Consider the following 24664-nt stretch of genomic DNA (forward strand, 5'->3'; position numbering starts at 1 on the left):
AATAAATTATTATTAATAATACAACTTATACAAGGCACTAAGGCCACAAATACAGTGTGCGGTTTTAGCCAATCATGATTCACCCTGCAGACCTTTCACCAACCATTATTTTTTTCCCTCCGAAATAGCTTGTAGAAACATCTTAACATTGTTTTAACATTTTCGAGATATTTATTGTCTCAGTGTCCGTAGGAACCTACGTACGTCCTACGCCACCCGTACTGGAGGTCAGGAGCTGCCCAATCCTAAATGTACACACAGTTAAGTTGTTCCACTGCAGAAACGGTGAATGAAAGGTTTCTGCCGGAGTTCAAGTAGGCATATCTGCTTCTGAATATTCTGCGCAGATCAGATCATCTTTTAAGACAGAATCTGACGAGGTGTGCGATGCGACATACGTAAAGTAAACCGCAATACAATGATATGCAGAATCCCTTTTACTTGAAGAAAAGACCAATTTTTGGCTCAGGTCCCCGCTTCATTTGAAACGGTGAAGGACCACTTCACTCATTTTCAACCTATGTTCATATAATTGGTCCTAACAAATGCTCAATAATAAAATGGCACCATTTCTGTCTACTCTGTGTCCCAGAGAAGGGATGATTCAGTCATGAAAGTGGAGTGGAGCGCTCCAGACGGCTTTTGTCCCGCTCACACATTTGCTCGTGTTGATTCCCCCACACCCCGCTCCTCCCCACTCAGCGCTCACCTTCATTTGCGTACCAGGCGCTCCACGATCCACTCACATGTCACCTAAAGCAAAAAATAAATAAATAAATACATAAAAACAGTATTTTGTCAGTACAAACAGTTTTGTGTTTCGAACAGTATTTCGTGTCCGAAACACAGAGAAACACAGAGCAACCACAGCGCTGTTGCAACTACTACTGCGAGTACATGCTGGGCAGCAAGTGTCTCTCTGTCTGTGACCCTGCCTGCTCCAACGTGTGGTGCACGGGCTTGGAGCGGGGGGGGGGGGTGGGGGTGTACCCACATTTAAAACCTGCTCAGCGCTAAATTAAAGATCTCCCCGCTCCACTCCACACTCGTATCCTCTGTCTGACACACAGAACTACTAGACAAAAATGGTACCATCTTTGAATAAGCAGGAGGAGCAAATATATAAAGATATGTTGAAAATTGATAAAGTGGTCCGTTACATCCACCTCCCGACTGCACAGCAGGTGCTGGGGTTTCACCCTCCGCCATGCAGCCGCAGCGGGGGTCCGAGTCAGTGAGAGACGCTTAGCCGTACAGCGACTGCTGGCCGGAGGCTTTGCGTGACATCTCCGTGAAGATGGTGTTGGAGGTGATGCTCTTGCGGTTCTCCTTCTTGGACGAGAGGCTCCTCTGCCAGCGACAGAGCAGCACCTCCACCTGCTCCCTGAAGAAGGTGGTGGTCAGGCTGTACAGGATGGGGTTCAGGGCGCTGTTGATGGGCAGGATGAAGATCACCAACCAGCTGGAGATGGTGCCTGCATGGCAGGAGAACGGGGAGTGGTCACACTTTACCTGAGCAGGCAAATTCATACACGTAATTAACACTTAATCAATTATGAATTAACACTTCTGATGACTTATAAAAATACGGTAGCCACATTAGCTTTAAGCGATTTTGCTTCTGGTTAATTTTTGGGTGAATTTTGGGGTCTTCAAAATAAATGTCCCTGCTGCATCCGGAGGTAGCAGCAGCAGCGTGTCTATGATATAATAGTGTATACTCACCGGGTATCTCTACTTCCAGCAGTGAGAGCACTTTGACCAGGAATATGGGTATCCAGCAGAGGGCGTCAGAGAAGACAATGAAGAAGAACCTCTTGGCTATAGCTACGTCCCTGTGCAGCCTGCTCCTCACGTCTGTCACGTTCATGCGCGTCTTATAGATGGAGAAGAACATGCTGGAGTAGGACACCACGATCACCAGGAACGCCAGCAGGTTCAGGCCTGCATGACGCGCGCGCACACACACACACACACACACACACACACACACACACACACACACACACACACACACACACACACACACACACACACACACACACACACACACACACACACACACACACACACACACACACACACACACACACACACACACACACACACACACACACACACACACTTTTTGATTATTTGGATACAGTTCCAGTGTATATTTAGGAATACCAGAATGCTCGCCTCAAAACAGTCGCCCTAGGCACAATTCCAATTAAAAAAACATACTCCCTCCCCATGCCTTCAGCCTGGTGTAATAATGAAATTCCCACGGCCATTTCCAATGCATTTCAATGGGGTGACGTAGGATAGAATATATGTGTGGTTCGGCTCGGCCCTCTCCGAAGCGGTGGGAGGAATTTGTCTGAATAGTCGCCAAGAGTCAACTCTTCCTTCACACAGCACTGAACATGCTGTATAGTGCTGTATAGTTGCATTAGAAAATATGTTCACAACTTTGTCACAATTTAACTCATTTACATGTTAACTCACAGATCGCCACCTGTTCACTTCAACGTTAGACCATTTTAGTTTGAAAGCCGTTTTACCCGGAAACTGCGATTCAGGAAGTAAAAAGTCCCGCGAATGTTATTTAATTCACCCAAGGCCAAAACATACATTTTGTAACCGAAGATCATATATCGTTTAGAGAAATGAGCCGCAAATCAAGCTGGTTTTGGTCCAAAAAGAACATATTGCGATTCTAAAAACTGCGTTCCCATAGACAGCATAAGCCAGCAGAATTTTCATTTCCGTTTTTTTTTCTCATCACACCGCAACCGGAGTGTTACGAGTGCGTACAGAACACAGTTGAACCAAAATCAATTGATATAAAAAAGGCGATATCGGTGCCAAGTGAGTTAAGACCACTGGGTGTATGCCATTTGGCCCAGTCCCCTCTCTCACTGTGGATTTCGCTCTGGCAAGCTCACTGGCTGTGAATGGACCATCATTGATGTGCAGGTTCAAGGAATGCTGGTGTATTCTCCTCAGCTCCAATCCGCTGTTGTTCCTTTGGAAGTGGTTGAACCAGGTCGTCACACTCTCTCCAGGGCTGTGTCGCTCAACCCGCCCCTCCTTAGTCCTCTTCCGCCCAGTCGTCTCGATGATGACCCTCCAGGCCTCCCCATATAGCTTTTCACCTTGAGCTGCCTGCACTCTTGTTGCATTCTAAGGATAGCGTGATCTGGAGTGTCTTCCTTTGTTGAGCACAGGGGAGTCCAATTATTTTCTGGGCTGTGCATTTGACACCGGAGAGCTATCTAGTCTACTGCTGAACAGCTGGCATCCTTTCATCAAAGTATTTTGATGTTTTAGATTTTGTCTGCACCATTCTGCCAATTAGCTTAGAGTTGACTCATCTCAACAAGCAAAGCAACTGCAGTCTAGGGGAAGGATGAAACCTGTTTCAAGTTTTTACAAGTGTGTGGTTTTAAAACATGATTTTTAACATTAACAAAAGAAACATCCACGGTGCAACTCAATAAATAAACACAATCAATCTAAACCTAATCTTCAGTTTCAAGCACTAACCTATCCAACATAATATTAAAGTCCTAATCTTATCTACCTACCTAATAATCTACACAAATTGTACTTTTACAACCGCACACCAATGATTATATAGTTTGACAGCTAAATCAAGCTCAACCATTCGGTTTACTGACCAATATAGACCATTGCCACAGACTACAGTACATACCCTCAGAATAAAATGGTGCCTCGACTGCTTTGTCCGGACAGGATCTGTAGGTCTGGAGGGCACTTAATGGAATGCCTTGCACGGGATGAGGAGAGTGTGGACTAAACAAGAATGCTACGAATGGCACCACAAATGGACCTCAACGGGTTCTGCGTGTCACAGACAAGGTCAGAGAGAGAAGAATGAGGTCAGGCAGCAGGAACTGGCAGCGAGCAAGCTGGCACTGTTGGAGCCAAGCCAAGGCACAGCTAGGAGGGGAAAGAGGCTCACCACCTACATATACACGCTGCGGCACGACAGTGGAGTCAACGGACTGCAGTGCCTGCAGACCCTGATGACAAGAAGTGTGGAGGGCAGCGAGTCCCGAGTCGGTATTGGCTACTCCGCACTCTCGCATTGCATGTTAAAATGGTGTGAGTGCCAAAGATTCAGACAGCTGGTGCTAGTTTGTTTGTGCACAAGGTGCAGTGGTATGATCAGAGCAGATTCCAGACAGGTAATGTAGGTACAGTATTTCTGGGACATCTCAGCAAGCCAATGATGAGTGCAGCTGCTTATCAAGCATCCTTGGATGTCATCAGGCCGGCGGCGCAGCCTTCTCAACATTCACAGTGCTGAGAGTTTGTCTTATCCCCTGTGTCTGTTTGGTGTGCCTGGTGGTTTGAAGAATATTATATTTATTCAGTGTGGTGCTGTCCTATCAAATAAACTATCTTATCTTGATAAATGAGAATCTGTCTTCTTTCTTTTTTTAAAACCAAGTAGCTTCAGTAGTATTTTAAAAGCCCCATGGAATGTTTTTGCATTGTCTGATGTGAATAACACTTTATTATGCCTTCATTACTCATGTAAAACTATTGACTTATTCAATGTTTGCAGTAAGTAAGTTAAAATCGTGGTGGATCTCATGCCTGAGATGGTTGCCCCTGCTGTATTGCCTTAAAGATAGACCCGAGTGTGACTGTGAGTGAACACGCACACACGCACACGGGCAGCATAAGGCCAAAGCTCCACCCACTGTGTTGCGTTGCGTTTGGCATCAAAACATTTACCAGGGTGAATTATGAGGTTGGATGGTGCCATCGAACGCAAGGCAACGTTGGCAGTGGAGCACCATTCATTGATTAAAAAGGGAACATTCCCTGCGTTGACGCAGATGCGACGCCTGGATGCAGTGGAGCATTCACGAGGGAGGCAGACTTTTGGTCAGGAAAGGTCTGCAGTGGTGGTTCTCCAAGTGGAGTGCAGGGACACCTACAGGTCTGTAAGGGCTCAAATGGAAACCAATGGACCCCTCCGGGGTCTTGAAATTAAACAGTGGTTTGATAACCAATGACTGGACTGTTAACATTGAAGCAATGATGGATTTGTATCAATTAAAATTACCCAGGAATATTCCTATGGAGTAACCCTTGGCAGTAGGCTTCTCTTCTCGGGAGGAGTGCAGAGGAAAGCACACCCCGTTGCGTCCGTAGTAGTTCCCAAACAGGTCCTCGTTCAGGAGGGGTACGACAGCAATGATGAAGCCCGCCAGCCAGATGGAGAGCAGGACAATCTAATAGGAGGATAACAGTAAACTGTTTAGCTCTGGTGGAAGAGGAAAGAGAGCCATATGATAATAGTAGCAATGGTATGTCAACACGCCACTTATAAAGTAGTATAATCTATCTATCTATCTATCTATCTCATATTCCATCACTGGTAAACATAATGGTAACATTTCACCTACAGAGCGGTACCCCAGACTAATATCAAAGTACCGGTAAGTGTACACTATACTACGCTTTGTTGACCACATCTCCACCTAACCTGCGACGTAATTGTTCCCCATTGGTTCTCTCTCCTATGAGCAAACAGGAGTTTATTCATAGCATAAAACTGGATTACATAGAATTACAAACTGGATTAAATATGATACAAACTGGATTACATATAGGATTAATAACTGGAATACATGAACTGGATTGCACAGATTTTCAAGAGGTTCCTGGTTCGGGCTGGATATGTCAGGAGTCCATGCAGGGTGTTCCTATTCACTGACCAGTTTACCAGAGAAGATTGTAGGTTTACGACGAAAAAACAAAAATACACAGGCAAGATACAGCTCTTTTTACCACTTCGTCCAAATTTAGCATTTTGTGTGTCTCAGCTGGTCCCTCCATTTGGTCTAGTGGGAGGACTTGTCGCCTCCGGTACACATTAAGTCATCAGCCTCTATATTTTCCCCTGACAGAGAGGAGCTTCACCGCGAGGATGTAACAAATGCAGAGGAACTGTCTGGCCTAGTTCTTCTCCCTGTTGTTCAGGTGACCGGACCAACCTACAGTACTGTAGAGCAGGGGTGCCCACACATTTATGACGCGAGATCTACTTTCAAAATGACCAGCTCAACAAGATCTACCCACTGAAAAAATAAGTGTACCATTGCTGAAAATAGTTTAAATATATAATGTACCTGGGGGGGGCTTTGGAATAGGGAGAAATTATGACAGGCAGTTTCTGCTGTCAAAATATGTCCCCCCCGTATTTAACTTAAACGCCCAATGCATTCTCAATGGCAATAGCACAAACTTTGGCATGCTACTAGTCCTACATACTTACACCTAGAAACCCCATTCAAACCTATTTAGGTTCATCTTACGGTGGACCTGAAAATAAATCTTTGAAATGTTTCATAGTTTTAGAAATATAGTGCTTTCAAATTTGAGAAATTCACAATGGGGCTCAATGGCAGATATTGGCACGTCAAAAAAGCACTTTCACCTAGAAACTCCATTCACACTTTTTATAATTCAGCTTACTGTGGAGACACATGCTGGAACTTTTTACTTTGAAATGATTTGTAGTTTCGGAGTTATTTAACTTAAACGCCCACCGTAAGTGCAGATACAGAGGTCGCTCTTCCCTCCCCTACTGCCCTCTGCGTAGCATTCCAGGGGATGAATGGCTAGTGGACACTGGACAGCCCACAGCCTGGCATTTGGTGCAATTCGAGTCTGCTGGTACTTGGCTATTAATAAATTAACATATGAGTAATGTCGTAACATATTGTGATAAATAAATTACGTTCCAAATGTTCACTTTATTATTATTGTTATTATTATATGACGTGCTCAGACAAAAGTATGCTTAGGCTAATTTTTCCTAAGGCAGATTTGTCCGTCCTAAGACTGGGAGTTCAGGGTTCGATACCCGGCCGGGTCATAGCAAAGATTTAAAAAATACCTCCCTGCTTGACATCAAGGGTTGGATTGGGGGCAAGTCCCTATGATATACTAATGTCATGTCCGGGTGCACTTGTACATCAAGCTGACTCACGCTAAGGAAACAGGAGATAGGCTTCTGCCCTATGGACCTCGGGGCTCGGCAAGACTTAGGCCTCACTCAGACCTTTACTGCATTGCTGTATGCTTGTTGGATGAATGTTGTGTAGTGTCATGGCCGCCCCAATGCATTTCCAATGGAAGTCACATGGTTTGTAGTCCACATTTTGGACTACAAGCTGTTGTTTGGCTTTCGGCTGTGTTTCGACTGCGCCCCTCCCCCTCATACAACACAAATGTTGTGTCAAACCATGTGACTCCCATTGGAAATGCATTGGGGCGGCCATGACACTACACAACATTCATCCAACAAGCATACAGCAATGCAGTAAAGGTCTGAGTGAGGCCATATACTTACTTATGCTTGTTTGAGGCTGTGCGCCACTTTAGCTTCTTGGTGCTAGAGTTGGGCTGCAGCACTGGTCGACTAAAGCTAAGCTAGCTGTTAAGCTAAATGGCAGGGTGCTCAATATTGAGATATTTTTGTTAATACGACAATATTGTTGCATCCCTACAGCATGACTCACCACAGTCTGTCGTTTGCTGGGACGGAGGTTGCTGAAGGGAAAGACGATGACCAGAAACTTCTCCATGGTCAGGTATGTTAGGAGGAGCACGGACACCTGCAGTGGCAGAAAAAATACTCACATGTTTTTTACTTAAGTAAAAGTATCGATACTGCAATGTAGAAATACAAGTAAAATGGCCAGAATTGTACTTGAGTAAAAGTATTGGTATCGAAATGTACATAAAAGTAATAATTATGCAGAATGTCCCATTTCAAGTTTTCAAATGTATAAAAATCTTTTGGAAATTGCAGTAGATTGGCTATTTTCAAATGGCCGAAATGTATAGGGCTGAAGTGGTTGATGTATGCATTGCTTTGTAATAATAATAAAAATCTACAAAGTAACTAACAAAAGTTTTCAAATAAGTGTAGTGGATTAAAAGTACAATGTTTGGATCCGAGATGTACTGCAGTAGATGTAAAAGTATTGGAAATTGGAAATACTCGAGGAAGTACAAATACCTCAAAATTGTACTTAAGTACAGTACTTAAATACATTTACTTAGTTACTTTCCACCACTGGACAGTGGAACATACACAACATACAACATACATACCGTTACCGTCGGGCAGAAACCTCCATATTCTAACTTTTGTTAGAATTCTGATAGAATTATGTCTTGCAATATTGGCTATTTTTTTCTCTCATAAATGAATGCACTAGGGTTCCCCAATAGGCGGCCCGCGGAGCGCCCCCTTGTGGCCCCTGGAAGAAAAAAGAAAAAAGTTTTTGTTTTGGGGGGGGGGGGTGTCCCAGATATAAATGGCATTAAATGGAGGTCAGTAGCCTATGCATGTCAAACTGGGCACCCCCTCAAGGACCACTGGTGGTCCCCGGACCACTGGTTGAGAACAAATTTTAATGAATTAATGAAAAAATAAAAAAACCAATGCGTGCGGATTCGGCCCCCAGCCTGGTTCCCTAGTCAAAATATGGCCCTTGAGGAAAATTAATTGGGGAACCCTACTTGATCATACTGTGAAGCGAATTTGTATCCTGAAAATGCACAGTTTTGGACATAATGAGGTTTCCACCCGGCAGAGACGGGCTACACTGGGGACACAATATCTCCGCTCCGTTTGCGGAGGTTACGCGGGGGTTACGCAGCCCCATGCCTTGCCTTCAAGTTCAGAGGGAAAAATAAATGAATGAATAAATACAGAACTCCCCGCGGGACGGACGCATTTTCAGTGCAGCCTGAGCCACCTATAACTGTTTCCAGTTCCGCTCCGCCCACGGTACGGTTCCGTTCCGTCCCCAGTGTAGCCTGCTGGCCCTTAGAGTGTACAAAATGTACACACAGGATGGAACAGCAGTAGAATGGATTGTGCTACATACAAGAGTTTTTTTAATTTACCGCAGCAGCAGTCTGACAAATGGACGCGTTACAACAACTCAGGACTTAAAACGCTAGATTGGATTAGATGACCTCTGTGGCAGTGGCTCATGGGTAGATTAGATGACCTCTGTGGCAGTGGCTCATGGGTAGAGCAGCTCGAGTTATAGTGTCAAAGTGACCAGATGCTGAACCTCTAATTGCTCCCGATGTGCAGGTTGGTGCCTTGCATGGTTTCCTCCTCCATCGGTGTGTGAATGGGTGAATGTAATCTATGTAATATATGTAACCTTGGATAAAGATGCTATATAAATGCACCATTTACCTCAGAGGAGAGCATGGCGAGAAAGCCGATGGTTCTGCATTCCACGCTTTCCATCCAGACCAGAGCGTTCCTGTTGTACTGTCCCCGGAACTTCACGTCAGACACGCCCAGAAAGAACAGGTACACGCCCATCAGACAGTCTGCACCTGAAACAATAGAACAGACCACACCCCCATTAGACAGTCTGCACCTGAAACAATAGAACAGACCACACCCCCATTAGACAGTCTGCACCTGGAACAATAGAACAGACGAGACCACACCCCCAAAACAATAGAACAGACCACACCCCCATCAGACAGTCTGCACCTGAAACAATAGAACAGACCACACCCCCATCAGACAGTCTGCACCTGGAACAATAGAACAGACCACACCCCCATTAGACAGTCTGCACCTGGAACAATAGAACAGACCACACCCCCATTAGACAGTCTGCACCTGGAACAATAGAACAGACCACACCCCCATTAGACAGTCTGCACCTGGAACAATAGAACAGACCACACCCCCATCAGACAGTCTGCACCTGGAACAATAGAACAGACCACACCCCCATTAGACAGTCTGCACCTGGAACAATAGAACAGACCACACCCCCATTAGACAGTCTGCACCTGGAACAATAGAACAGACCACACCCCCATTAGACAGTCTGCACCTGGAACAATAGAACAGACCACACCCCCATTAGACAGTCTGCACCTGGAACAATAGAACAGACCACACCCCCATTAGACAGTCTGCACCTGGAACAATAGAACAGACCACACCCCCATCAGACAGTCTGCACCTGGAACAATAGAACAGATGAGACCACACCCCCAAAATATCTAGGCATGAACATAGGCTAGTACATGGTCTGTAAGGTGATCCTTTTGAAACTTCTCAAGGGAACTTTCAAAGCCAATTTTAGTCTGGACTGTAGATCGTTCCACGACCAACGGCCAAAGAAGGCCAGACATTTTTACCCCCCTTGGATTTGAATGCTGGTACTACACAGCCAAGCATTTGACCTGAGGTTGAGACCATTTTGGACCAAGTCAAATTTGGATGAAATGTAAGACGGCAGGTCACCCAGAATGGCTTTATAAATGTTTTGGTTGTTTTGGGCACAAAATGGAGTCTCACAGCTGTCACGGGTCCATTTGGTTACACTCCAAATAATTGACAATGTACTACAAACAAATATTTGAAAAGAGTGAAAATAGGCGATCTACAAGCTCCTTTTGCACAACACTCTTGTACGACAAACTAGGGCATTTATTTATGAAAACAGATGAAAAGTTGAAACATGGAGAGGTTTCTGCCAGACAGACAGCAATATAAGACAATCCATGATGAATGGTCTGTGCTGTGAGGTCACAGTGTCTACAGGTGAAGTCATTCGTCACCCTACTGCAGGTACACGTGCACGCACGCACGCACGCACGCACGCACCACTGATATTTACCACATGAGCCAACACCGCTAGAAGATTCTGCTAACAGCCAGATATGTGTGTGTCCGTGTCCGTCCTGTGGAGTTATAAGGACACGCGCACACCATGCGTGCGTGTGTGTGTGACTGTGTGTGACTGTGTGTGCGCTGTGTGTAATCACATTTCTGACTTTGGTCATAAGTGTCTGGCTTGTTATTGTTTGACACGATACAGTATGTTTGGTGCATACCAATCAGGAAACTGAACCCATTTTGTGGTAAGGGTACCATCTTATAATGAACTTTAGTGAGGAGGACCGATTATATACAGTACAATTTGGAATTGTCTGAGGGGAACGTTTTGAAAATGGCCTCTAAAGTATGGCCACCGCCCACCATTGACAACCTATACAAGGCAACATTTTCTAAATGTCATTATGCTTTAACCACTTGCCCAAATGTGCTGACCTCATCACATTTGTCAAGACCGTTTTTAGCCCAAGGAGTGTGTTTCTCTGTAGGTCGTCCTCAGACGAGCCCTCCATCGTCGCTTCCAGTCATCCCGGTTCTCCATACATCTGGCCAGCTCGTTGGTCTACTTTGCTGGCTGGCAGTTCTTGATGTCTTTGGCAGTGTCCTGCTAGTCTCATTCTCCTGGCTGCAGTGCTACTTTCTGGCTCACCCTTGGTATTCCCTCACACAGGGTATTATTGGTAACATGTATGCTCTTGCTGATGTTAAGTACTGCACGCAGCATTCTGGTGTAGCACCCCTCTATAGACTTCTGCAGGGTTGGCTTCAGGGTCCAGAATTCGCTGTCATATATAGGAGAACAGATTCCACCATTGCATAGAAGAAGCTGCTCGATTTGTCGGGGGAGATTGAAGTTCCATAAACTGGTCATGCCAGTCAGGGCACTCCATGCAAGTGCCTTCCTCACTTTCAGATCCTGCTCGGTTGAGTTGAGTGTGTTTCGTGCAAAACTAATTTGCAAATACCTAGAAAATACATTGAGGCTCATGCACGTATCCCAAGGGGAACATGTATCCCCATTTGAGAACCACTGTGATTGTTTTCACAAGAACAATCACTTTAAACTTAGTTCAAAGTGTAAGTGTTCCCGTCTTTTCAAATTCACACACACACACACACTCTCTAGAGATATAAATCACATTTCTGACTTTGGTGGGTAAGTAGATAGGATTAGAAGGATAAAATGTTGGAGTGGCCAGATGGGATGCAAAATTGTGTGCGTGCGTGCGTGCATGCGTGCGTGCTTATTTTACTTTCCTTAAGGTGATACCATAAAGGATTTCTGTGAATTGTCAAAGCCCATAGCTCAGAAAGGGGAATCTCCAAAGCTTCAGGCTAAATTAAAAAACGTGTGTATCATGCTGATATCTGTTGTGATGTATTGCGTGATGTAGAGCAGGGGTTCTCAACCCGTGGGTCACCACCCCTCGAGTCCCCAAATTATTTTCAATATATATATATATTTTGCAACTGAATGGCTGGAAAATGGAAATTAAGAGTTTACATAGCACGTGGTGCATGCATACACTTTCCTTAATGATTATATCTGGTTTCAGTATTAATTTATGATGTATTTTCTCTATTATTAAGGTTATTGTAGCGGTCAATTTGTATTGGTGGTGGGGAGGGGGGCGGGGCGGGGGTCACGAGACATGGCCAAAGCATTTCCGGGGGTCCCCAGTCCAAAACGTTGAGAACCCCTGATGTAGAGTCTGCCTAGAAGGCATATCGTCAAAACTAGGATAAGGAATGAAGACGCTCGCACACTGTGGGCTCCGATGCTAGTGATAAGTGCCTTTATTTAAAGGTCTGACCTTTAGTCTGAGGAAGAGCATTGTGCTTGAAACGTCACAGTCATTCATTTGTGCAAATAAAGGCACTTATCACTAGCATCGGAGCCCACAGTGTGCGAGCGTCTTCATTCCTTATCCTTGTATACTACTCATCGCTCGGCACCTGCCCGAGTTTGTGTTGGATTGTGCATGTCTTTGTACTTTCTTTCGTCAAAACTAGACAATGGCAAGCCGCAATCATGACATACGGTCCAGTGCTTAATTTGTGAATGTGCTGGAGCTCATGAACCCGTCAGTTTCAGGTCAGGTCATTCATAAGAATGTAGCAAGAAGAACACAATTATTTATGACTGATTCTGAGAAAGAAAAAAAGAAAGTGAGGGGACACAGCTCTCTCTCCCTCCTCTCTCCATCAACTGTGCATGCCTTCCACTCGTTTCACTTCTGTCAGGATTTTCCAGAGAGGGCTAGTTGCTGGACAGCATGACAAGTTTAATTTTGCGCATATGAATCCATGGAATCTTCACACGGTTTTAACCACTACTCAATCTGACTCTTATCAGGAACATACCGTAGTCACAGAACACTGACATATACACACTGCCAGCTCAGTTAACACAGCCAGACTACTAGAGAGAGATGCGCATCTGCGTAGGCTCATGATGGACAGAACACACATTTGCCTGATCCTCAATTCACTCTTGTGGTGTTTTTTCCTCTCTCTCTCTCTCTCTCTCTACTGTAAGTATACATTTCCACATGTCTTCTCATCAAGCCAAGTTGTACACATTGACAAAAACACTGTTTTGACGTGAGGGGGAGGCAGAGCGAGGCAAAAAGTGTTTTTGTGAAGACTTACAAACCTAACTCAGTTTAATTTCATCCACGGTCCTTTTCAATTGCAGGAAGGGACATTGAGGGGAAAATGTGAAAGCTTAATAAATATGAAATAGTCAAAATGAAGACCGGAGTGCAGGAGGCAGATTCCGGAGCCGAGCTCCGGCATTAACTGTCTCCACCAGACCGAAGGCATGGGGAGAGAGTATGTTTTGCACTCTGTGTGTGTGTGTGTGTGTGTGTGTGTGTGTGTGTGTGTGTGTGTGTGTGTGTGTGTGTGTGTGTGTGTGTGTGTGTGTGTGTGTGTGTTTTCCAGAACGGCCACCAGAAGGCCACAACCTGACCTGCCCTGGTGGAGACCTGTGCCCCGAGGGGCACTTTATCTAGTTAAACCCTGAGTCCACCCAAGAGGTGTGGTATGCACAGGCATTAACAAGCTGGTGTCAATGCCTTGCATGCTCCCTCTGCGGCCGTGGATAAAAGTGTCTGAACCGGACAGCAAAGGTGTTTGTGAACTCACAGCAGAGGACTTTGATGCAGGCGGCGTGCAGGCTGTTCTCGGAGCGTATCAGCGACCTCATGCCGATGACAAACAGGTTGCCGACGCAGGTGAGGATGGCTATGACCCAGACGGACACCCTCAGCACCACGTTGGCCAGCAGGTCCTCAAAGGACGAGATCCCGTCCGTGTTGGGCTTGCAGGAGCGGACGTGGGGCGCGTACGAGCAGTACTGGAACGTCTTGAAATAGCTACAGGGTGATTATAATAAGAATCATGTCTGTGACCAAACGCATTACAAATACGAGGCATTCTTATTATAATTTATGTTTTATGATAAGGTATGAAAGGAGACAGCGGGAAAGGAAAAAGGGTGTTACGTACATACAGAGAAGAAATAAGAAAGATAAGTTATATGAATGTTACAAAAAAAATCATATCTGTGTGAAGTGAGCGGTGCAACTATCCAGTACATGTATTGTTATAGTTACTGTACTGTACTGTGCTCTGTACTGTATTGTACTGTACTGTACTGTGCTCTGTACTGTAATTTTTTTGGAAAAACCTTTGAGAAATGACAGTTACCATGTGGGGGTCCCCGGAACATCCGGACCCCCAGGAACACGCCCAGGGGGCCGGCCCTGTTCCGGCGAGCCTTCCCACATCCAAAACGGTTGAGAAATGACAGAGTTACCGTGTTGCAGCTTTCCGTGCTCGGACACAGGGACACACATAGCTACGTAATGGAACGGAGGCACCGCTCAAAAAGGTTTAAAAGCAACAACATAGATCAGTGGTCAACCAAACTTTAGGTATTTTTGCTATTTTTTAAACCTTTTGAAAGTTAAAATAAAAGCAGCAAATTCCGTGTTGATTTTATAAATATAACCAACTAAGTCTTTGTGACTAAATGATAGCTACATTGGAACCAGTGGGAACACAAGTAATGTTTCCAATTCCCTGAGAAGTAATGGTTTTGGACATTAAAAGGATTCTGCCCGACAGCGACGATATGACACCACTGAAGGATATAGAGAGGCTGAAGATGGTTGAAGGATACGTACAATTTACAATTTAGGCATTTAGCAGACGCTCTTAATCCAGAGCGACTTACATTAAGCAATAACAAAAGCATGGCATACATCACATATATAAAAAGTAGTTATCATGAATCATGCGTAAACTAAGAATGTAACAGTGGAGTATCTATGTTAACTATACATACTATACTATATAATATATTATACATACATGTGTACTATAAAGTGCTATGACTACATACGTACATATGAGAAAGCTTGTCCATGGGCAGAAACATCTGAGGCTGAATGTCTGGGATGTCCATTCCCTCCAGGGCTCTGCAGTAACAATACAGAACAGTTAATTTACTTACCGAAGGCAGTGTTCTAACACATGCACTTCTTTGGGAGTAATTGGCTGCATGATGTGCACTCTCCCTTTCTTATTTTTATCAAAGACTTTGTTTGATACATTTTCATCTTTGGCAAGCTTACTAAAAAAATATCCCACCCTCTCCTTTCCATAAATTGCAGCCTGTGGCTGCTTGTTCATATCTCCCCCCCACTGTCTGGTGTATGTATGTATGTATGTATGTATGTATGTATGTATGTATGTATGTATATATATATATATATATATATATATATTATTATTTATTTTTTTAAATTATTATTATTATATATATATATATATATATATATATTTTTTTTTATATTATTAAAAAAACATTTTCAAATAGTGAAAATGGCAGATCTACAAGTTCACAGCACGTTGTGATGTGACTCCTAAAGTTGTAGATCGGCTATTTTCCATCCTTACACAAAGTAGGACGTTAGTACAAATAAATAATAAAGTTGAAAAAAGATGTGATGCTAATGTATAGTAAAACTAGTGTTTGTGTGCATGTGCGTGTGCAATAAGTGCATGTGGTGCATGCGCATGCATGTACTTACAGGGACTGCAAATGGGTTAGATGGACAAAGTGATCGCGGAGAACCCGCAGGGAGGGATTGTAGGAAATGTTTCTGTCACAAACAGGATACAGGTGGTGAGAACTTGACAAAGGCTGGATGACAGGTGAATGATGGATTGTAGAGGCTATGAAATGGATGACAAATTAAAGGAAAAACCAACAGAAAGAGAACTTGACAAAGGCTGGATGATTGGTGAATGATGGATTGTAGAGGGCGGCTATGAAATGGATGACAAATTAAAGGAAAAACCAACAGAAAGAGAATTTGACAAAGGCTGGATGATTGGTGAATGATGGATTGTAGAGGCTATGGAATGGATTTTTTTTAGCTGTTTTTTGTGGCTTTCGCTTTTATTTTAGTATTGTTTTGTAGAGGGATAGAATCACAGTAGGCTGACAGGAAATGGGGAGAGAGATGGGGGGGGGTGACATGCAGTAAAGGCCATCGGGATTGGGAGTCGAACCCGCGGCACACTGCCAGATTGGATTACCAGCCAAGGTGCCTGGACCGCTGACCCAGGCCGAGGCTATATGGAATGGATGACAAATTAAAGGAAAACCCAACTGAAATGTGTCTTAGTAAAGGTGGTGATGGGCCACCGCTTAAAGAAGACATTATCAAAGTGCATTTATTGTTAACCACTAGAATTACAGGAACCAAAGGTGTTGGAAAATAAATCCACGATTATGCTCTGGAACTAAATCAGGTTCAGACCAGGAACCGTCTAGAAGATGAGTCCATTTCTGTGCATTTCTTTGCAATTTTCTTTTATAGTAATTAGTCTGCAATCAGGAATAACTTAAATAATTCCATTCACTGATTAATGTACCCAACTCTTGGACCAGATACTTGACTTAATACTCACAGCTTGAGGAGAGATCTTGAGAGACCCTTAAATGTGTTCATTGGCAGTTCCTTTATCCTGTTGCTGGATAAGTCCCTGAGTGAGAGAGAGAGAGAGAGAGAGAGAGAGAGAGAGAGAGAGAGAGAGAGAGAGAGAGAGAGAGAGAGAGAAAGCGAGAGAGAGAGAGAGAAAGAGAGAGAGAGAGAGAGAGAGAGAGAGAGAGATGATACGTATCACAGCTTTAAGACAGACAGTATTTCCATTCTATTCTAATCCTTGAGAAATTCTGGATCAATATTCATTCATATAAATCAGGTCATTCAGAAATCTGGTTGTGCTTCATTCTCTGCTCAGTAGAGGAAAAATAACACCTCAAACAAGGTCAGTCAATCCTCTTAGTTAAATTAAGTACGTTTTGATATCGTGTGTAATGGCATTAGTAATGTTTTATTCAGACAGGGCCATGGTTAATATTAGATGAATCTGTCTGAATCCACCCCTTTTAGCTCTCTTTGCAGCGCTGCAGGGAAAGACTGCGGTGCAATTTATGAGCTGAACGCTCAATTAACATAATGCTAGCATCAGTAATAGTAGTAATAGTTTTCACGTCAGGTATTTTTTATTACGATGTGGCTTTAGGCCACTTCTGCCTAGAACAGGGTCTGTCTGTCTTCCTGCCTGCCAGGTTGATGGTGCATTTTTTACATGTGAGTGCAGTTAGAACTTTTCCATTGCATCTTATGAGAGGTGGGGTTCTTGTGCTGCCGGCCTGCGTGCGCATGCTGGGGCTTATCAGTGTGACGTTGTCTGATAAGGCATCTATAGCGCCTTTATCCATGGCGCTTTACTTAGGTTGTGCATTACATTCACCCATTCACACACACATTCATACACCGATGGCAGCGGAAACCATGCAAGGCACCAACCAGCACATCAGGAGCAATTTGGGGTTCAGTAGGTGCGGTTCCATTAAGCCTTTGCGAAAAAAGGAAGCGTATGTTCATTAAGTCGAAAAAAGAAAAGCGAATTGTCTGTGTTTCCATTAAACTGATAAAATGCGTATATGAAATAAGTTCATTAAATATGCAGTAGTTGGCACTGTTTTGCCAGTAAAGTGAGGCTCATGTAAAGTAGTCCTAATCCATGTTCACACCATTGATTTAGGGATTTGATGTGCTTTGTGCGTGCTCTCAGTTTAACGGACGGGACCCCATATACTGCGCTGTAATCTGATCCCTGGTCAGTGGCTGACCGACCGTCAGCAAGTCTACAGCAAGCCAGCAGGCATCTGCTGCTTTCAGTATTGACGACACCTACAGTCAAAGAACGTACAAAGAACGATTTGTTGTGTAATGCTTGTCTTAATATATTCGGGGCACATGTAGCCTGTCGCGGGACTCGATTGGAGCATACTGGTCGTTTATACTGTAAATCGATTGATTGCAGCTGCAAACAGTCGTGAATAACTTGTTTCATCGGCTATATAGCCTATAGCCTACACGTTTAGGTTGCTTATCTTATGCAATGAATATAAGAATAGATGAAGCATATGCATGGATTGAAATCGAATAGCCTGCAGGGACCCGGCAGCTAGGTTATATAAAAGTTTAGTCTACTAGCCTACACCACGTGTGTGTGTGTGTGTGTGTGTGTGTGTGTGTGTGTGTGTGTGTGTGTGTGTGTGTGTGTGTGTGTGTGTGTGTCTTGCATCCATACAGTAGCGATCCAGATATCAAAATGATCGGAGCGCCCCGATCAACTCGGGAGGATTCAGACTTCATATGGGATCTTTGAACACACTACACAATTATTAATCGGACGTGTCGGGTAGTAGTAAATTGGGACCTTATATGTATCCACAACAGCACTCCCTCTCCCTCTCTAGCCACTCTCCCATGCACCGTTCACTCACTGCCTCCCCATCGTTTTTTATTTTATTTTCCAACTGTTCAAAAGCGATATAATGCGAGTTCAATGCTTTCTAATTAAAAACCTTTTCCGCAAGTGTTTCCATACACTATTTGCGCAATTCCCTTTTTTCGATAAAGCCTAAATCCGCAACCTCCAAGCGAAAAAGTGTTTTTGCGAAAAATGGAGACTTATTCGCATTTTGATGTGTTTCCATCCAAGAGATTTTGCGCAAGAGCCTTAATGCGCAAAAAAACGGCTTTATGGAAAGGCACCTAGTGTCTTGCTCAAGGACACTTCGACACTAACTCTGGGGGATCCCGGGTTCGAACTGGCAACCTTGAGTTCCCCTGACAGCGCGCGGTATTGTGATGTGGAAAGCAAAGAGTGTCGTCGCTCCTTAAACTCTTACGGATGGCCGACACAAGCAGACCCGGGAAGGCCCCATTGGAGCAAAAACCAGTGGAAATCACTCACTTCTCCCTTCCTTCTAGGTCTTACGTGCTTCATGGCTTCCTCACACACACACACGCGCTCGTGTTTCTTCATTTCCTCCTGTCATGTATAAAGTGTCATCTGTTTGGCATATCTCATAATGTCATTGTCTTTCCTTCCTGTGTTCGACTCCCTTTAACTGTTTTACATCTTGATTTATACTTGCACGGCAAAAAGGATCTTGAAAATCGTTTAAAATCCTATACTGTAGTGATGCACGGGCCGGCCCGTTGCCCGCAGGTCCCGCGGGTTGACCCGCCAAAAAAGGAGAAACTAGAAAAAGTGCCCTTCTGGGCACAGGTCTCCACCAGGAGAATAGGAGTGTGTGTGTGTGAGACACAGCTTGGCCTGTTGTAGCGCCACCATGAGGCTGATTTGAAAACTGTCAAGTGGCATTTCTTCCTCAGCCTAGTGGGAATGAATACCGGACATCTCACCCCGGTGAGTTGTCTTCACTTTCTGACATGTCGGGGTGAGTTGTCTGTACTTTCCGCTGGGGCGAGTTGGGCGAGAAAGTACGGACAGCTCACCCCGAAAGTCCAGACAACTCACCCCGGTGAGTTGTCTTCACTTTCTGACATTGCGGGGTGAGTTGTCTGTACTTTCCGTGGCACCCATTACAGTAGGCATAATTCAATTTCGGATCTAACTATCGGTTCCTACAGACGTGCGCAGTCACGGCTAATTATTTATTTATTTAACAGTAAAATCCGGTGAAACACTTGTAAGGAGTAGAGCGTCTCTCTCTCTCTCTCTCTCTCTCTCTCTATGCAGCATTGAGGGGGGGGGGGTCGTTTGTGGATAATGTTTGCGCTTCAAAGGCAGAGTCTCACGGCTGTACAAAGTTGCTAATTAGACGCACAACGGACGCATGATCAATCAATCACAGTTCTAATAGGCCTATACTGACTGAATTACATCTGAATAGCAAAGCAATATCGATGATGATATGGCTACTGCTAGTTACATTAGCATGTGAGAAATTACAAGTGACCTTACATTCAGCCATCTGGAGTAACCAAATTAAGAGGGGTTCAGTTCACATTTCTTCAGAAGTTTGCAACACACACACACACACACACACACACACACACACACACACACACACACACACACACACACACACACACACACACACACACACACACACACACACACACACACACACACACACACACACACACACACACACACACACAAGCCTTGAATTCATGGTGATCTTTTGTTTAAAGACATTTTCAACAATTTAAGATCTCCATTTTGGCAGGAATATGCTTGGAAGATGGAAACAATGTTGCACATTCATCTAATCATATGGGTAGGCTACTGGGTAGCTTACATACAAACAATAATGTTTGTATTTGTAAGGTTTATTATGCATTTGACCTTGACATACTTAAAGGCGAATAGCACTCATTTTACTGTGTCATAAATATATTTACATCTGTAGCCTGTATTGTATTGTGATTGTGCTATCATGCCTTGACTTAATTATACTTATATATTGTAGAAATTGTTGTTGTTGTAAAGTTCTGAAAATAGACTACTTCAATATCCAATAGGAACTATGTCCCCATTAGTTCTAAATTCACGCCTTTTTTCCATTACTGGATACATTTTTCCCTTTATTTATTTAGTTCTTTATATGATGATTTCCTGTTTTCATTTCAAAGCAGAGCACCCACTAGGGAAGAATGCTGGCATATAAGATATCTAAGCACCCCCCAACAACGATGATGGTGGCTACTGCTAATTATATATTAGCATGTGAGAAATTACAAGTGACCTTAGATACCCAATGGGCAGACAAGCCCCCACCCCAAAGCAGAGCACCCACTAGGGAAGAATGCTGGCATATAAGATATCTAAGCACCCCCCAACAACGATGATGGTGGCTACTGCTAATTATATATTAGCATGTGAGAAATAGGCCCACATCTGGCCATCAAACAGGTTTGGTTGGTTGGAGTCACATTAGAGTGGAGGGGGGCTAATGGGGTCGTTGTTGCATACAGTATGAAATGACCTGAACGACAGTCGTTGAGGTAAAAAAGGGTGGAGCTTAGATTTTCTTTAAAAAGGTAGGTTACAGAGGCCTAAAATTCAGTACAGCCAGTACAGTCAAGATGCCACGACTAGTGAAACGACCAGTACGCTTTGATAACTATGAAGTTGATTTTGAAGTTCTTCCGAAGAGGACGAGAAGAAGGGTGCTTGCAGAACCACCAGCTGAACCACCAGCAGATGAACCACCAGCAGCTGAACCTCAACCAGAAGCTGTGGCGGCGCCTCCAGAACCAGTTCGTTAGACCACGATTGCAAGCGGTACACAGCGCGGTGGCAGGCTTTTAGTGAAACGACCAGTACGGTTTCAGAGAACAAGCTACGCCGCTACCAGCGAAAGCAGACCAAGGCTACACAGGGCAATCTGGCCCAGTTGTGGAAGGACTTGGAAAGGAACGATCTGACCATCATGGACATGCTAACGATTGCTTCTGAAGTGAATGCCCCAGTGTGGAGATGAGCACACTGCACACTGCACTGCACACAGCACAACTTTTGCAACTTTTGACCAAAATGGGACAGCACACTGCACACTGCACTGCACACAGCACAACTTTTGCAACTTTTGACCAAAATGGGACAGCACACTGCACTGCACACTGCACACAGCACAACTTTTTTCTTCTATCACTGAAACAGTGTTTTTGTAGATATGACAACTTTTTAGTGTTTTTGTAGCAAACTGATGTTTTTAGATATGACAACTTTTTATTATATTTTTTAGTTTAAATTTTTTCTATACTTAACTTTTTTCTATATTTTTTTGTACAAACTGATGTTTTTCTAAACTTTTGATGTTTACCTTTTTTCTATATTTTTTGTACAAACTGCTGTTTGAACTTTGTTTACAATGTTTCTATATTTTTTGTACAAACTGCTGTTTGAACTTTGTTTACAATGTTTCTATATTTAAATAAACTACATTACATTTGACCGTACATTTGACTCTTGTGTTATATTCTTGTGAAATATTCAGTAAAGTATTATTGTGCAATATTCAGTAAAGTATATAAAAGAGCTCAAAGGCTACATATTCAGTCAGACTTTTGGTGAGTTGTCCTGACAACTCACCCCGAACGTGAAGACAACTCACCCCGAAAGTGGCCAAAAGTGAAGACATCTCACCCCGGAAAGTGAAGACATCTCACCCCTGGTGAGTTGTCTTCACGTTCGGGGTGAGTTGTCAGGACAACTCACCAAAAGTGGCAAAAGGGGTGAGTTGTCTTGTTACCGTGGGGAATATGCATGCACAGTTTCACCGAAATCGGACGCTGCGTTGAGTAGTTGTGGCGATTTGTACAAAGCAGGTACAAAGCGGGCTACTCCTGAAAAGTTTTGAAGCCAATCGTAGGCAATGAAGGTGGATTATGAGAAATCAAACAAACCCGTCTTGATCACATGACTATGGAGAGCACGTGTACCGATTTGCGTGAAATTTGGATAACATCTGAAGCAGTAATATTAGAAAATGTGTTTTACATATGTCGGCCTCCTGGTGGCGCTATAAAGAGCAGATGTGAAAAATTCCAGGCAAAGGTTTTTCCTTGGCCTCTAGGGAGTTGGCATACAAAGTTATCCACAAATCCATGCAGTTGGAGGTAAAAACACTTTTCGGCCAGTTATAGCGCCACCATGAGGCTGAGTTGAAAATGTTCACGTGGCATTTTTTCCTCGGCCTAGTGGGAATGTGCGTGCGCAATTTCATGGAAATCACACGATGTGTTCATGATTTGCAGCATTTTGTTTGAAACTAAGCATTCCTGCGAACTTTGGGAACCAATCTTAGCCAATCAGGATGGAGTCTGAGAAATCTGAAAGACCCGTTTCGTTGAATGGCTCTAGAGAGACTGTGTACCAATTTGCATGATGTTTGGACAAAATCTGTAGGTGTACTGTCCAAAAACTTGTTTTGCACAAAGCGGCCTCCTGGTGGCGCTATAACAGGCCGTTCTGGAAATTTTGGGGCAGAGGTTAATCGTTGGCATCCAGGGAGTGTGTGTGCAAAATGTGGCATCGCCCGGGTTAACAGTGCCGGAGATTAGCTGGACACACGGACGGACGGACGGACACACGGACGGACGGACGGACGGAGTGCAAAACATACTCTCTCCCCATGCCTTCGGCCTGGTGGAGACAAAAAAGCATTCCGGTACCTGCTCTCCTGTGTCTACTGTCTACTCCTGCTGAAACCATATCAGCTTGTTCAATTCAATTCAATTCAAGATTCAATTCAATAACTTATTTGCCATGTCAACAAGTTGATAGGAATTTGTCTTGGTTCATACTCAACATATACAGACAGCCATAGATACAAAAACAAGAAGGACAATACAATACAAAAACCAGCAGCATACGGAATTACATTCAGTTTTTAAAAGTGCTATATGCATATTGCTACATACATACATCTATCAGCCCAACTGTGCCTAGTGAGTCAGGTTCAGATGTCTAATGGCTACGAGGTAATGTTGTTCTGTTGTTCATCAATGTGTTGCTTATGAAAGGGCGCTTTAGCCCCTGCCTTTTTGACCATTGGAGAAAAGTGCCCTCTCCGTTCTGAGGCTCTGAACCTGACCGTCATCAACGGTATGAGCACATCTGCACCAAATCTTTCTTAATTGAGCGTGGTGCTGTGCAGGCGTGCACAGTTCGCACACACAGAATTATAGCAGATCTACAAGCTCACAACGCGTTGCAGGCGACGCGTTGTGAGCTTGTAGAGTGGCTATTTTGGGTGTGCGGTACCGCCGCCACGCAACAAAGTTGAAGTAGCCTATACACAATCAAAACTAAAATGAGCACATGAGATTCATTCATTTCGAGCGGAGTACACTGCTGCAGTGCACACACACTGCAGCGTTAGGTTTAAATGTTTAAGCATAGTTTACTTAGGTTCTGTTTAGGAATACCAGGCCGAGCAGTTACCGCTGGCTCTATGCTCCCCGGGGTGACTATGTTTTCAGGGGAGCTTTCCATCCAGTATTTGTTTACTTTACTTACAGTTCCTGCAGGTTCCACAGGGACTGGAAGGTGTTCTCGGGTATGGATGTAATCCTGTTGTCCATCAGTGAGCTGCACAGGACAAGAAGGGAAAGTCAGGATTAGTCAGGACTGTGGCACACGAGGTAGAGCGGTTGTCAAGTAATCCAAAGTTTACCAATTTGGTCCCCTGCTTCTCTTGGCATTGTGTCGAAGTGTCCTTGTCAGGTTGCCTCCACCATCCGTGTGTAGATATAATGCACAAAGGATAACAGGAAGGCCTTTATCCTATGTGCATGAATGAATGAATGAATGAATGAATTAATTAATTAATTAAGGAATGAATTAATGAATGAATGAACTAGAAAAAGTGCCCCTCGGGGCACAGGTCTCTACCAGGGCAGGGCAGGTCAGGTTGTGGCCTCCTGGTGGCGCTATAATAGGCCAACGTGAAAAGGGTGCCATTTCTTCTTACGCCAATTGGATAATTTGAGGCATTTTGTTCCAAAAATGAGTTTTGCAAAAATCCACCTGTTGGTGGCGCTA

At 44.0% G+C, this 24664-nt stretch overlaps 1 protein-coding gene across 1 annotated transcript in view; it reads right to left on the reverse strand.

The window, feature by feature from the left end:
• Positions 1-742: 742 nt before the first annotated feature.
• Positions 743-24664, reverse strand: part of LOC306928394 (relaxin receptor 1-like) — a 126445-nt gene continuing 102523 nt past the window's right edge. The window contains exons 12-21 of the mRNA XM_079508450.1: positions 24140-24211; positions 16694-16768; positions 15808-15879; positions 15121-15192; positions 13856-14085; positions 9254-9399; positions 7551-7646; positions 5087-5255; positions 1726-1944; positions 743-1475 (exon numbers count right to left, since the gene is read on the reverse strand). Coding sequence (XP_079364576.1) covers positions 1246-1475; positions 1726-1944; positions 5087-5255; positions 7551-7646; positions 9254-9399; positions 13856-14085; positions 15121-15192; positions 15808-15879; positions 16694-16768; positions 24140-24211 — 1381 coding nt within the window. The 3' untranslated portion in view covers positions 743-1245. The remainder of the gene's footprint in view (positions 1476-1725; positions 1945-5086; positions 5256-7550; positions 7647-9253; positions 9400-13855; positions 14086-15120; positions 15193-15807; positions 15880-16693; positions 16769-24139; positions 24212-24664) is intronic.

Source organism: Electrona antarctica, assembly GCF_951216825.1.
Source record: "Electrona antarctica genome assembly, chromosome: 8".
Lineage (NCBI taxonomy): Eukaryota > Metazoa > Chordata > Actinopteri > Myctophiformes > Myctophidae > Electrona > Electrona antarctica.